Source organism: Tripterygium wilfordii, chromosome 10 (genome assembly GCF_013401445.1).
Source record: "Tripterygium wilfordii isolate XIE 37 chromosome 10, ASM1340144v1, whole genome shotgun sequence".
In the NCBI taxonomy this organism is placed as follows: Eukaryota; Viridiplantae; Streptophyta; class Magnoliopsida; order Celastrales; family Celastraceae; genus Tripterygium; species Tripterygium wilfordii.
In genome coordinates, this window is record NC_052241.1 from 973,078 (window position 1) to 987,075 (window position 13,998).

The 13,998-nt window shown below is 37.2% G+C and overlaps 3 protein-coding genes, 5 non-coding genes and 1 pseudogene across 8 annotated transcripts; 1 reads left to right on the forward strand and 8 right to left on the reverse strand.

Moving 5' to 3' along the window:
• Window positions 1–5,326: 5,326 nt before the first annotated feature.
• On the reverse strand, window positions 5,327–6,242 carry LOC120007762 (probable signal peptidase complex subunit 1). The gene is made up of 2 exons (XM_038858187.1): window positions 6,083–6,242; window positions 5,327–5,797 (listed from the first exon to the last, which is right to left on the reverse strand). The coding sequence occupies exon 2, from the start codon at window positions 5,793–5,795 to the stop codon at window positions 5,520–5,522; it is 276 nt and encodes a 91-aa protein (XP_038714115.1). The 5' UTR covers window positions 5,796–5,797; window positions 6,083–6,242; the 3' UTR covers window positions 5,327–5,519.
• An 810-nt stretch (window positions 6,243–7,052) lies between these two features.
• LOC120006862 (60S ribosomal protein L17-2) lies at window positions 7,053–9,713 on the reverse strand. Its single transcript, XM_038856971.1, has 7 exons — window positions 9,591–9,713; window positions 9,460–9,496; window positions 9,235–9,275; window positions 7,768–7,998; window positions 7,588–7,690; window positions 7,438–7,505; window positions 7,053–7,327 (listed from the first exon to the last, which is right to left on the reverse strand). The coding sequence occupies exons 1-7, from the start codon at window positions 9,591–9,593 to the stop codon at window positions 7,259–7,261; spliced, it is 552 nt and encodes a 183-aa protein (XP_038712899.1). The 5' UTR covers window positions 9,594–9,713; the 3' UTR covers window positions 7,053–7,258.
• Window positions 8,223–8,351, reverse strand: LOC120008341. The gene has a single exon (XR_005470460.1). It is a non-coding gene; the product is annotated as a small nucleolar RNA snoR74 (small nucleolar RNA).
• On the reverse strand, window positions 8,442–8,570 carry LOC120008340. Its single transcript, XR_005470459.1, has one exon. It is a non-coding gene; the product is annotated as a small nucleolar RNA snoR74 (small nucleolar RNA).
• LOC120008344 lies at window positions 8,658–8,786 on the reverse strand. The gene has a single exon (XR_005470462.1). It is a non-coding gene; the product is annotated as a small nucleolar RNA snoR74 (small nucleolar RNA).
• LOC120008342 lies at window positions 8,876–9,004 on the reverse strand. Its single transcript, XR_005470461.1, has one exon. It is a non-coding gene; the product is annotated as a small nucleolar RNA snoR74 (small nucleolar RNA).
• Window positions 9,592–12,844, forward strand: LOC120007997 (annotated as a pseudogene).
• LOC120008295 lies at window positions 10,581–10,683 on the reverse strand. Its single transcript, XR_005470422.1, has one exon. It is a non-coding gene; the product is annotated as a U6 spliceosomal RNA (small nuclear RNA).
• A 2-nt stretch (window positions 12,845–12,846) lies between the features above and the next one.
• Window positions 12,847–13,452, reverse strand: LOC120007887 (nuclear transcription factor Y subunit C-5). Its single transcript, XM_038858363.1, has one exon. The coding sequence runs from the start codon at window positions 13,379–13,381 to the stop codon at window positions 12,947–12,949; it is 435 nt and encodes a 144-aa protein (XP_038714291.1). The 5' UTR covers window positions 13,382–13,452; the 3' UTR covers window positions 12,847–12,946.
• Between the last annotated feature and the right edge of the window lie 546 nt (window positions 13,453–13,998).

The following is a 13,998-nucleotide window of genomic DNA, read 5'->3' on the forward strand; positions in this document are numbered from 1 at the left end:
ATATCCAACCTTGATTTAATCTGGATCGAGCAAATTCAATCATCCGAATTGAATATAGTTTTGCCACCCCTATTGCCAGTAGAGCAATTACCTTGAAAATAGGGCAATAACGCATTTCTATCATAATAAAATAAAGAAAGAATAGTAGTTTCATAAATATAATTAAATCCAAAAAATGCGTCACTTGTGCAAGAGGAACCATTTTTTTTTTTTTAATTTAACATTCATTGAGGTTATTCCAATCCATCGTGAGATTACAAATATTGACATTTCTCTGCATTTGTAGACTCGGTTGTCCGAGGCTCAACAACTAAAAACGAATAGAGGTCATTTCCAAATGAAACAATTTTTTTGCTCTGATATCATGTTAAAAAATGAAGATTACATACATAACCTATCCCATTAGATTGAATTGTTTAAACAATGGAAAAGTCTTATCTATTTGGAGCTTGAACATTGGTTTTGAGAAGTTGATATTAGTCTGGCAGTCAATTTCTGAATATAACAGCTTTTATGTTAAGCACCACAAATTAAATTATATGTAGTGGAGTTGTTGTTCAAACAATCAAATTCTCAATCCTTTACGGAAAAAAAAAAAAAAAAGAAACCCAATATTTGAAAATAGCATTCAGTGGAGGTCATGTTAGGACATGTCATACATTAATTGTTATTTTCTTTATTCAACATCGTATACATGACTGGTCAAGGATTAATCTGTTTGTGCATGTCCAATTCTACAATATTGGACGTGGATTGGCGTGGCTGCCTTTGATTTTTTTTTATATGATTAACTATAAAAAAAAATTAGATCACAAAAAAAAAGAGGTTAATTGTCAAAATTGCATTTTAGATCGTACGATCTGGCAATTTTATAACAACAAACAAAAATAATCCGAATTGATTCAAAATCGTAAAATTAGTAAGATCGTATGTTCTTAGTGTCCGATTTTACGATGTAACGAAATGTGAGAGATGAGAATATGGAACTTGTTTGAAAAATATAGTTTTTTGAAATGATAAAGCAATTAATATGTGAGGTGGATTTGTAGCTACATTCTCTGTGGTGTTGACGTAATTTGGATAATGTTTCGTGGCATTTTCCAAAAGATGATAAGGTGCATTGACGATGGTGGGTTTGGGTTGGACCAAGCGTGAAGTTGACGGCGGATTGGCCCAGTTGAATCCTGAGGCGGATTCGAAAGGAATGGCCTCTGTTTCAAGGAAAGCGACCTGCCTATGGCATGGGCTATGGCCAGTGGCGCACAATTAGATAAGCTATATACATAAAGAATATAATAGTCCAATGACAGGTTGGGTACTTGGGTCCAAGTAATTTACATTTCATTTTTATTATGAAAAATAATAATGTGTGCCCTTAAAACATTAGATAATTATGAAAAATGTGCATTGGACTCCGAAAAAGATATGTATTTTAAATTTAAAAATTAGGTAAAAGAGTGGTCATCACGTATGGTATAGTTTGATATGCTGTAGTGAATTCTTAACAAGTGCCCTTACAATATACGTTATCAATACCCTTTACTACACCCTCTATAAGTATCTTAACAAGGAATGAGTCATTTTAATAAACTTATCTCCAATGTTAGGACATGTTCTTTTAGTAATAGAAACAATGTCATATTATGGTCTTAAATAGGAGATAGATGCCATTTTAATTAAAATTTTATCAAACCATGACTTTTTTTTGGTAACTGAAGAAAATATTATTCAAGTTTATTCTTTGTACATTCAATATGTGCTTAAATTCGTTTTGTCAAGTCAACACACACATAAATTTATCACTTGACGACAATAGAAGTTGGGCCAAAACCCAACGTACAACCATGTACGTGTGGAAATATTAAGCTCAAATTGAGCCGTTGTCCGGACATGCCTTCATGATGTTCGGACAGTAGACATGCATTCAAACTTCAAAGGACATAACAAGAATTGTCCAAACATGTCCTCACTTAGTTTGGACAGGAGGAGCATATATGTCATCGGGATAGACCTATGGGCCTGTTTGGGAGTGCTGTCAACTGCGGTGAAGTGTTGTGAGATATAAAACTGTGGTGCTGTGAGGTGAGTTGGAACGCAAAAAGTTGTTTGGCGCATCACTTTTAAAACTGTGGTATGGTGCTATGAGGTGCGTTTGGCGTATCTAAATTACGGTTATATTAGATGACTAATAATATTAATATAAAATCACTTAATGTTTACATTGTACATTAATCTAAAATAAAATAATTGACCTAATTTGATTACGTAGGACAATTCAACATATATTGTAACCATTTGGGAGTGTTGTGAGGTGTGGTGAGGTAAAAAGCTATGATGATGTGACGTGAGTCAGAACGCAAAAGCTGTTTGGCGTGTCACAAAAAATTGTGATGCTGTGAGATGCGGTGCAACTAAACGCAGTGCGAACGCACTGCCAAACACCCACATAAATTTTCATTTGGGTGAGGGAGCACTATTTGTAAATCAAGAGAGTGAGGGATCACTAAGAGATAGGCGAGAGAGCAGCTATTGAGTTCCGATTGTCTCGTGTAAGTATATTATTTCTTTTAATCTTCTCTAACATAGTGAAATCGGTCTCTCTTGCTCGTGAATCTAGGCTTTTGCAGAACCACATAAATATTGTGTCTCTTACTATTTTGATTTGACTCATTGCAATTATTCTGGCTTGGATTTGTTTATTGGTTTAATCAATCTTTGTGTACTTTATATGTGATTTTGGTTTTTGCAGAACATCACGTGCTTAGAATTTCCACAACATAGTTGCTTTATTAAAACAACATGAGAAATCTCATTGTCTCACATATATATATATTACCTAAAGATCAAAAAATATATATAGGTAACGTTTAAGCACATCATTTTATACTTTTTTTTGGGGTTCTTATCCTCGCTAGCTCACCTTCCCTAGTTGTTACTGAGGTTAACATGCCATGGTAGGTCGGTTTGACTCTTAATTTGCATGATTTATGTAAATGACAATCATTATTATAATTGTTAGTATTGTGATATTATCTTAGCTTAGTCAGAGCAGATGCGATCACATGTCACAAACTGGGATAAGATCACAGTTTATGGCTTTCAGTTCTGATTAGAATTGATTGGCAAATGGAAAGTCTAATTAATACAACAAAGGCATTATCTTATCAAATGGCATCTAGAATTAGAATATCTGTAAGTCTAAGTTTCTATTGAACAACGAAGAGGATAAACTTTGGTAAGAATTTTGGAGGGTCAATCACGGCCAACTTTAATTTAATGACAAATGTCGGTTGAGAATGGTGGTTGTACCGCTACCACATTTAAGGGATAAAAAGACATTTAATGACAAATGTCCGAGTTATATTTAGTGTGTATCACAGACAATCGATTTGATTGGATGATAATTGATGAATCTATATGGAGTCAAACCTTATGAACTCGAAAGTTCAATACCTCTCTGACCATGTGTTGGGATTTAGCCTAACTTACCTTATTATTAGATGAAAATTTATGTGTGCGAGGGCCTGTAGTCTCGATTTTTGGTCGATATTGGATGTTCAAAGGGTAAATTTGTGTGGTGTCGTTCTTCTTGAACTTGGAACATAATTAAATAAACATAGTTCTATCACACAATCTCCATGACTCCATCATATGATTTACTCAAAACTTTGTCTCCAAATTTATGTGTTTTTTTTTTTTTTTTTGCCATTGTTTCTCTACCATTCAACCTTATCAATTTCATTCGTTGGTAAACTACTTGGAATATTCACATAAAACTAGTCATAGTTTGGTCCACCTACCCCATTCCACGTTAGAATGTCATTAAACTTCCACGAAGTAAGGTCCTCCAAAAATGCATTCTAATCCAATTCCTTAATTCTAAGGGCCCTTTTAAGGTTTTTTCCCCCCTCAAAGTACAATGGTTTTCTATAATAAATTGCTTATTGTTGGTGAACAAGTGTAAATATGTTTAGTCGAGGTCACATAATAGTACAGTATAATACATTAGTGGTGGAGGCCCATTAGCGGAGGCTGATATCAAGCATATATCTCGGCCGGCCCAAAGAAACAAGAGGCCCGATCGGGGTCTCTGTATTCCTTTTCGACTTGTAAGCTGCAAGATTTTTATGAATTTTTCGGAGATTACTGACTCTTGGGCTGTGGCAAATAAATCAGTAGAGATCATGTGTGGTAGCAATTCAGTGGAGCAATGTGCTAATTGCTATCGAGTATTCAGTGGATCATGCGCTGCTGAATGACGTAGTGCTAAGCGACCACGGACCTAACACTCGCACACAAGGAAATACCTGAAAATGGCATGAAAAAGAAAGAAAAAGGATAAAAACCACCACGCGCTGCTCGTGCCTACTCATTTCATTCACTCCTCTCCCACTGCTGCGTGTAGTCTCTATCTCGCTTCTTCCTCCATCCAACCACCACCGGCAGCTTACTCCTCCGCCAAGTCTACGCCCTGCACTACCACATCTCTGTTCCCGTAGCCAAACACCATCAAAGCCACAGCATAACAGTCTCCAGGAAACCTTGGGACAAGAATCTCCTCATAGCCAAACAGATACTCAAGGAAAGAGCCCACTCTCCCCCGCTCATTTCTCCCGAAGAAGAGCCCACTCTCTCGGAAATCGACATCAGTAATAATGGGTTTACATTTAATTCTCCAGTAACAAAACCAACAGCAGACAGACCAGATACAACATATCTCTCTTGCTTTAATCCATTAAAGTCAGTAAGTGCAGATTTACCATGATTCACAAATATCATGTGTTTGATATACGCATCGTTGCACAACCAGAGAAGACATTCATGTAGGCAAACCATTTGCAATCCCCGAAGGCTTCACTAGTTGCCCAAAGAGGATGGATATAATTCTCTTAACAGCAAATGATTCGACGGTATTGAAACATATAAAGGTTGAAAGATGCATCTAAACTAAATATCAAACGTCCTACTAAACTATAGTCATTGATTTTTCCATAGAAAACATGCTAGCTTGAGAACTAAATCGAGCTACTTCATGATATCCAGCAATCCAGCCAATAAAAAGATCGAGTCTATGATGATATTACATATAAGACCAAACATTATATTATGAGCAGCCCTCAAATATCAACACAACTTATCAAATATCAATGCCTCTCCAACTAAACTTAATCCCACTTAACAAAAAATAAAATTAGATCTACAGTGAAGTAGTAAACTAACAATCACAAAAGGAAGTTACTTTTCCTTTTGGTCTTTTTATAAATTTCTCAGTAAGACTAGTGAATAAAAATCAAGAGAAACAGCAAGATCAACAGAGAAACAGAACAAAAGAACAAATGGAAAAATAACAGATTAAAAACCCAGAATTTCTTGGCGATAATCATAGTTTAAATGTTCAGAGTATAAGGAAAACAAGCAAATTGTTAATATCCATCCACTGAGTTCTCGCAGGAATATCACTATTAGCACAGATTGTAAACCTAGAAAGAGCTAATACTAAGATCAATCAAAAAATTGACCTATTTCTTAGCAGATTTCTTCTTTGCACTCACACCTTTCTGCGGCTTGGGATGCTTCTCAGCCTCACTGGAGTCCAACCAATTGAGTGGGTGGCGATTGAAGAAAGGCCAATTGGGGACCGTAATCAATGTGGTGAGCACCACACCACCAGCGTATATTAGGATCATCATTTGAAACGATCCGGTCACGAAACCCGTCACAAAAGCCACTACCGCGAACGTCAACAGAATAATCTGCATCAGCTGCTCCGATAGCTTCTGCCCTTGCCAATCCATCTCTGCACACAATTATCGCTCAATCACATAAATTGTTAAACCTAAACCGGAATACGAAGTCGAAGTATCAAGTTTCAGAAAAATGTTACACTCGAAATCAAGTACAGAGATCCAATTGCTTCGTTTGGTTGCAGATTTACGGAACAAATTTAATTGATTCATAATTAGATTTCTCAATTTTCTCGACAAACAAACAACGGACATGGAGCAGTTTAATTGTACCAAAAAGCACGAAATCAGACAGAAAAATCATTACGGCAATCGAAGAGAATAGGAAATCAACTTACCGAGAAAAATTAACAGATCGTCGATGATACAGAGACAAAGCCCTGCGAAGGAGGAGTTATTGGGAGTGAGTCGGAGAGAGCAGCAGAAGTAGGTCTTCGGTGTTTCGCAGTAGATCCGACGATTGAAGAATTTGTTCGACGTGTTCTAGCGAATGACAACCGTTGGATCACGTTTACATCTACAGACGAGGGGGTTAACCTAAACTTTAAACTTGATCATTAGATTTAGATTCGTGCATAGAGAAGTTTAATTTTTTTTTATAACTAAGAATGAGACCATATAAATTTACCCTTCGAACTGAAGACCTTCTGAGTCCATATGATTTGGCCTCATAGATATTCACTAACTAAGCTATCACTCAAATGGTTTATATATATGAATTCCTACTATAACTATTCCACTCGCCATTCGAACGTCATACAAGTCTGCTATTTGAACACAATAGATCTGCACACGTAAAAAATTTTCACTAGACGATATGATATATCAATTTGAATTAAAATTCAACTTGTGATCACAAAGATATTGCTCATAATGAAAATCTTACATATTTATTGGTAACCTTTTGGACCTGTGCTAAAATTTAGTTTGACTACAGGTAAAGCACTCATCATTGCCTAATTTTTCATTACCCACCTTCCAAATCAGGTCTAAGCCAACACAGCACCTAATTGGAACCCCATGCGCTTCTTCTTTGTTCAGCTCCAAACTCTTCCTTGGATCAACTATGGTACCAGTACTAAACCATTCAACAATCCCATCCACCACCATAGCTGCTCAATTCAACTCCCAACAATACCCCATTGTTAATAAATCACCGCATACACATCCTGCAACGTAGACCTACATTTCCCAAACCACAACCCTTTTCTTCAACAAATTGGACGTACAAACAAATAGATCAATTGTTGGAGTTCATCAAGATTGATTTCGTGCAAGGTAAAATGGTTCACAACCAGGCAACTAATGCACAAGTGCAAACACCAAAAGGCATGTCAAGATCCAATTTAGAAAATCTTTCACACAGAACATTAAACGAAAAAATAGCTTGAAACAAACAAGCGAGTCTAGATTCTTCTGAATAAAAACTCATTCTATAACAAAACTCGCATCAATTGGAAATCACCAATGAAAAGCTACAAAAACACTCCTTAATGTGCTTAACAGGTAATGACTTAAGAAGAAGCACCACTGCGCAGGGATTGAGACTTCTTTGATTTGCTTGTTGTCAGCTGGGTCTCAGGCTGCAAAACCAAAGTATATTATTAGAGAACAATTACTAAACACTAGAGTTAAAACACTTCCCGCTCCAAACAACATTTCTAACATTCAATGAAGAAAGTAAACCAATTACCTCCTTTTTCACCGGTTCCTCCTTCTCAGACAGAGTTAACTCAATATGACATGGTGAAGACATATACGCTGTCGAACAATAAAAGCTACCAATCAGTAAAACAACAAAACAAGTGAATATATATTTCCATACCAAGAATCCAAAACATACGGTTAATTCTTCCATGTGCCCGATATGTACGGCGACGTTGCTTTTGAGCTTGATTAACTTGGATGTGAGAGATGTAGAGTAAATCTACATCTAAGCCCTTCACCTGGAAATCAATTAATAAACATTAACATATTGTACAGGGGGAAGCAGATGACAATCTGAACAGCAGAATATACATACTTCAGCATTGCTCTCAGCATTCTTGAGCAAATCTAGAATAAATTTAGCAGATTTGAGAGGCCAGCGTCCCTGTCCATTTGAGTGTCTGTTCTTGGCCTGAGCAGTACGTCCCACACCACGACAGAAGCGCCGAAAGGGAATAGCCTGTTTGTGGGCCATAACATCTTCCAAGTATCTCTTAGCCTTGACCAACGGCAATTTTCTAATTGCAAACGCCGTCTCCCTTGTATTCTATCAAGCAGAGAAGAGAAAATCACAACAAAAGATGAGCACAGATGAGATGTATTAAAATTGTATGTTTAGTAAACAATAAAAGCGTAGTGAATCCAAATTAGCTTTCACTTGCTTATATTTTTTAAATATGATCTCTCAAACAACAATATCTTCAATGTAAATCTAAGAAGATCAAAGCACTTAAAAGAACCTACTCAAAAAAAATACATGCAGTAGCAATCAAATGTGGCATCATTTACTGAACCTTCAGTCACCAGAATCAAACGTGGGTTCACCCAATAACAATGCAAGTGATTTCCCTGAAGTTTACGAGAGACCTGTTCACAATGGCAACAGGCCACTGCTTTTTTCATCAGGTTCAAACAATCCACCATATAATTCTGACAAGAGCATAAAAACACTTAAAAGAACCAGCTTCAAAAATTCATGAAGCAGCAATCGAATGTTGCATCGTTTACTGAACCTTTAGTTACCATAATCAAACATGGGTTCACCCAATAACAATGCAAGTGATTTCCCTGAAGTTTACGAGAGACCTGCTCACAATGGCAACAGGCCACTGCTTTTTTCATCAGGTTCAACAATCCTCCATACAATTCTGACGAGCATAAAAACACTAAAAAGAACCTGTTCCAAAAATTCATGCAGTAGCAATCGAATGTCGTATCGTTTACTGAACCTTTAGTTACCAGAATCAAACACGGGTTCACCCAATAACAATTCAAGCGATTTCCCTGAAGTTTACGAGAGACCAGTTCACAATGGCAACAGGCCACTGCTTTTTCATCAGGTTCAACAATCCTCCATATAAATCTAACAAGAATTAAGAAAACACTGAAAAGAACCTACTCCAAAAATACATGCGGTAGCAATCAAATGTGGCATCATTTACTGAACCTTTAGTTACCAGAATCATGCATGGGTTCACCCAATAACAATGCAAGTAATTTCTCTGAAGTTTACGAGAGACCTATCCACAAGGGCAACAGACCACTGCTTTTTTCAACAGGTTCAACAATCAACACAACATTAAATCACGCCCAAACATCCAAGGCAGCCCAACCACAATAAGTAATCACAAAGATAAAGATAAACATCAAAAGAGCACCTAACAAAACCTAAACAAGCCAGATCATCTTTACTCGTATGTGTAATTTTAACAGGGCAATTACTGTTATTAAATTGTATCGAAAACGCAAAATCCGCATATAGGAGAAGAACAAACGATTATACCTTGAAATGAACTCGAAGATCAGAGCCTCTAGCCTTGCAAGCTGCAAAGTAGGCCGACAAAATTACATCAAAACCACACAAAAGCCAAGGCTTGCAACAAATGAAATACAAATCCATCAATGAAACCGTTATCCAACATCAATACAACAAATCAATAAAGCAACCAAGATGTAAAGAAAACTAGTAAAGATGTAAGATGACTTCAAAATGGAAAGGTGAACTTACACTTGGTGGGATTGTCTGGCTCTTTCGAGTACTTCACCTGAAAATATCAAAACAAGAAGAACAGAATTGTGTTGAGAACTGTAGAGATGTAGAATACAACGTAGCCTTGCATAGGAATATTGAAGGAATACCATGGCTGCTTCGAGAGATTCTAAATTGCCTCCTCCTTCCTTTATGAATCTGAAGCTGGAGGAGGCGTAGCCAGGGGGGCTTAAATAAAATGTAAACCCTAATTTGCTTCACTGCCCGTACTGGGCTCAGAATAAGATAATCCCATTAATCTCAGCCCAAGATTATGAGGCTGGTGCGGTTGTGATTTGAGAAATTGGGCTGTTAATGGGCTGAGAGTTTAGTGGTATTTGCCATTTGGTTAAAGTCTTTTAACACAAAAAACTTTGAAAACTAATGGGCTTGGGTAGACATTTAGGCCGGTTAATTTCAGTGGACCTTGCCCAACCCGAGCTCATGGAATCAAAAAAATTTAAAAAACTTTAGTCACACCGCACTTTTTACCAAGCACACCCATTGTTAAGTGTAACCCATAAAAAAAAAAGGAAAAGAAAAAAAGAAGGTAGATAGGACATTGAGAGCTAAGTTTTTCCTATGATATGTGTCTTCTTCCTATACTCTCCTTCGTGATCTACAACAAGCTCAGATGACTGCAGACTTTTGTCTTTTGAGAGAAAGAAGTCGGACTCTGTTTTTTGAAGACAATGGGGGTGGGGCGTTAAGTGCTGGGTACTAAAAAAACACAAAGTCAATGGAAGTCAAGATGTGGATAGTAAAGAGTGGGGTGTGACTAAAGTTTTTCAAAAAATTTGGAAGCTCAACCTGGTTCATTATCAGAGGTTGAAAAGTTGTTCCCCTTTATGGCATGCCATGCCACCATATGATCCCGCACTATAGTATAAAATACGGAAATTGCGGAATTATAATAATAGAAATAGAAAACACAACGCCCCTCAACCTATAGGAGTTGGATTACCCTATCAATTCCAGAAAGATAATAAAGAACCCTACACCTCATAACCGAAAGATACATCAGATCTAAAGAGAATCCAAACGCATACTTGTCATATATATCAAATACAGCAAAAAAAAAAAAAAAAAAAATTACACAAAACAATTTGGACCATTTCTCGATTTGTGCTTGTCATCCTTGCGCAAGGGCCATGCTATCTTCTATGTATCGTTCCAATTTTATCGGATTTTCCCAAAGGGAAAGGCATCTATTTGCTGAAAGAACTAGTGGAAGCATCTGTTCCAAAACCATTTCCTTTGACATATCCTAGCATCTCTTTGAGTTCCACAAAAAACCCAAAGGACAGTAGATGGGTTCAACTCATACACCTATTGAAATGGAAAGTTGGAAACCTCTGCGGCCATGTGTTAATAGAAACATCATGTGGCTATTTACTTCAACAATTGCAGGCAAGTGGTCGTTTATAGCGATATTTATAATCTAATGAGCTTTGATTTTTCTAACCCCCCCCCCCCCCCTTTTTTCATTTTCTTTAATAATAAGCAGATGATATGGTTTGAACTTTGAAGTTGGTGAGCATCAGTTTGAAAGAGAAAAGGTTCTGTTGGATCTAGAACAAGAGTGTTAAGACTTTAGAGGTCTATAGGAGAAAAGTGGACAATACCAAATATTTCAAGAGCTCACCTGCATCAGGAGTTGAATTCCCCGCTCGCTTGGCGAGCGATCGCTTCCTGGAAGATTATGTTATCCATCAATCTCTGTCTTTCACATAAATGAGACCTATTTTAGTAGCCGTGGTGTTATCAGAACTTCAAATCATTCAACAGTGTATGAATCCAGGAATAGCATTGCATATTATCTAAAGACATCAAGAAAAAAAAATTATTTCATGATGCAAATACTATACCCATATATTACCTAGTTAAAGTTTAACCAATAAGCATCACAATACCTTTTAATCGCCAAATTCTAGCAATGGGAGAGTGCTCACCTTGACCTAATGATTTTTCACTGGCTCGTACCATGCCAGTTATCATTACTGTCTGAAAAGCCAGAAAAGATTTCTGGAACACTGAAGGAGCAGCTCGATGCCATCACACCTGCTTTGAGGGCAATGCGGTTAAGAAAAGAAGAGAGGGTCAACCAGTTCAGAGCTGTGCACGGGCAGATTCAGAGAATATCAGCAGAAATAGCAGACCAGTCAGTATATGATGATTCATCAACAAATGTGATCATAAACGAGAATGATCTTTCACTGAAGAAACTTGAGGAATATCAGACTGAGCTACAAAGACTCCATAATGAGAAGGTACCACAACAATGATTTGGAAATGTTTTGCGTACATTCTGCAGACTTTCTTCTTTAAATATACACGGTTCTTTTACCCTCCTTTAATGAGGATTCTTAACATGTATCCCTCTCTTATTGACAAGAAAAGAACAACAGGCTCCAGAGAATATAGGCACAATCCAGAATTTATCTGCAACATTGGGTATGGAGTCTTCCATGATTATAACAAAGTATCACCAAAGCTTGAATCAACTCTGCGGAATATAAAAAATAAGTGACAGCATTTTGGCAAAACTCAACAGCACTGTGATACGTATCCCTCGAGGAAGAAAAGCAAAAGTGACTTGAGAAGGTGAGTCTTTTGTAGAAGCTCTTTTAAGCAAAATATTCCAACAAGATTTGGCACCTGAGCAGCAGACAATCATTCTGTCTAGTTGATATATAGACATAAAAACTCAGAACAATGTCATGTAACTCGAAATGTGAAGATGAAGCAATATAGTAAAATCAGGAGTTAATCAGATGGTTAGAGAACTCAAGGTTTTTTTCCAGGTTTCCAGTCACATTCATTTGTTTCCTCCCCTTTTGTTCTTAGCACTAAGCTTCAGCACACCATGCTTTTACTGAATTTGGCAGCATCACCATCGTGAAACAGCCCTGACAAACTTGTCGAATCTTATGGACACACCCTATGAAGATTGTCCATTGTTCTCGCATGTTACTGGTTTATGATCAGTCTCCTAAGTGGAAGTATCAGATACCAGAAGCCTTATGTTAAATATAATTCAGCAGGTCAGTATAAATGATTTATCGACTGCAACATTTTGGACACAACTACAGATAACAGTTAATTAAATTCCTTTTAAGGTCGAGACTGAATTCAAGAGACTGGATCAGTTAAAAGAGAGCAAAATAAAGTAATTTTTTTCTCAAGAAACAGAATGAACTGGAGAAGATATGCAACAACTCACATACGGGGATCCCTTCAAGATCAGAAATGCAAAATATCATGAAACTTATAAGGCAGAACTTCACCGGACTTTCATCGTGTATGGAGGAAATATTAGACAAAAAGCAGATATAGTGAAAATGTAAAATTTAGTCGACACACTAATTGAATTGCAAGTTTGATTTCGAATTAAATCTAGCCATTCTATAATCACAACAGATGGAACTTAAATTCCACAAAATGACAATGGAAAATGAAAGACAATTTAGGGTTCGTTTGTTTGAACCGGAGCTTCACTTTCGGGCTTAGAGAAGAAATGATCAATTCGGCGAGTACCGGGAGGTGCCCGCTTTTCAGCGGTTGACCGAGTATGGGTCTTATCCGTCGCCGGCCGATCCGATGGCTGGGTTGGCGCCGGGAGTGAGTCGAGGAGAAAATCGCTCGTTGGCCGGTGCCTTTTAACGGCGATTCGCACTTGCTCAAGTTTGATCGTCTTTCGCTTCTTCTCCTTTGCGGCCTCTGCAGATTTCTCGGTGAGGAATCGGAGAAATTGCTCGGTGGAACGAGAGATTAGGAGTAGTGCCTGTTTGTTGACCTTGTTGATGTCCTTGTCGAGCTTCATGATTTTCTTGACTCGAACCGTTGGGAACGCGGATCGGGTCGTATCCATTGCGTGCTCTGGCTGTTCTTGGTCCGCCATCAGAAGATGCTAAGCGTTGTATGAGAAGATTGGAAGAAGTGTACAGAGGAACGGAACTCGCGCCCTAGGGCTTTGACTGGCGGGAAACTGAAAATTGGAATGTATTTATTTGAATTTTTTTCCCAACACAAAAATTAGAGGCGACAAAAAATCAGTTCCGAGTTGGACAACTACTAATGATTACGAAATATTTACATTTTTTAACCCTAATCTGGATTATGTTTCAAACGTATTTAATTGACCAAATCCAGATTAGTTTAAATTGGACAAGTAAATCGGAAACTTAATTCGAATTAGGGTCCAGACAAGTAAATCAGACAAGATTTATGTGTTTGAACCCGAACCCAATTTTAAACCGGGCAAATTTTTTTGTGTTTTGACCCAGAATTTGAACATATAACTTACGTCTAAACTTGGTTTAATACTTACGTCTAAACTTGATTTAATCCGGATCGGACAAATTCAATCATCCAGACCACACAGAGTTTTGCCACTCTATTAATTTGCTTTAAACATACTTTTAAAGTGTCCACATCAATTTCATACGTTTTTTCTTGATTTTTTTTACATAAATTTAATTGATTATTGTAATTTTTTTTATCCGTTCTCGCTAATAT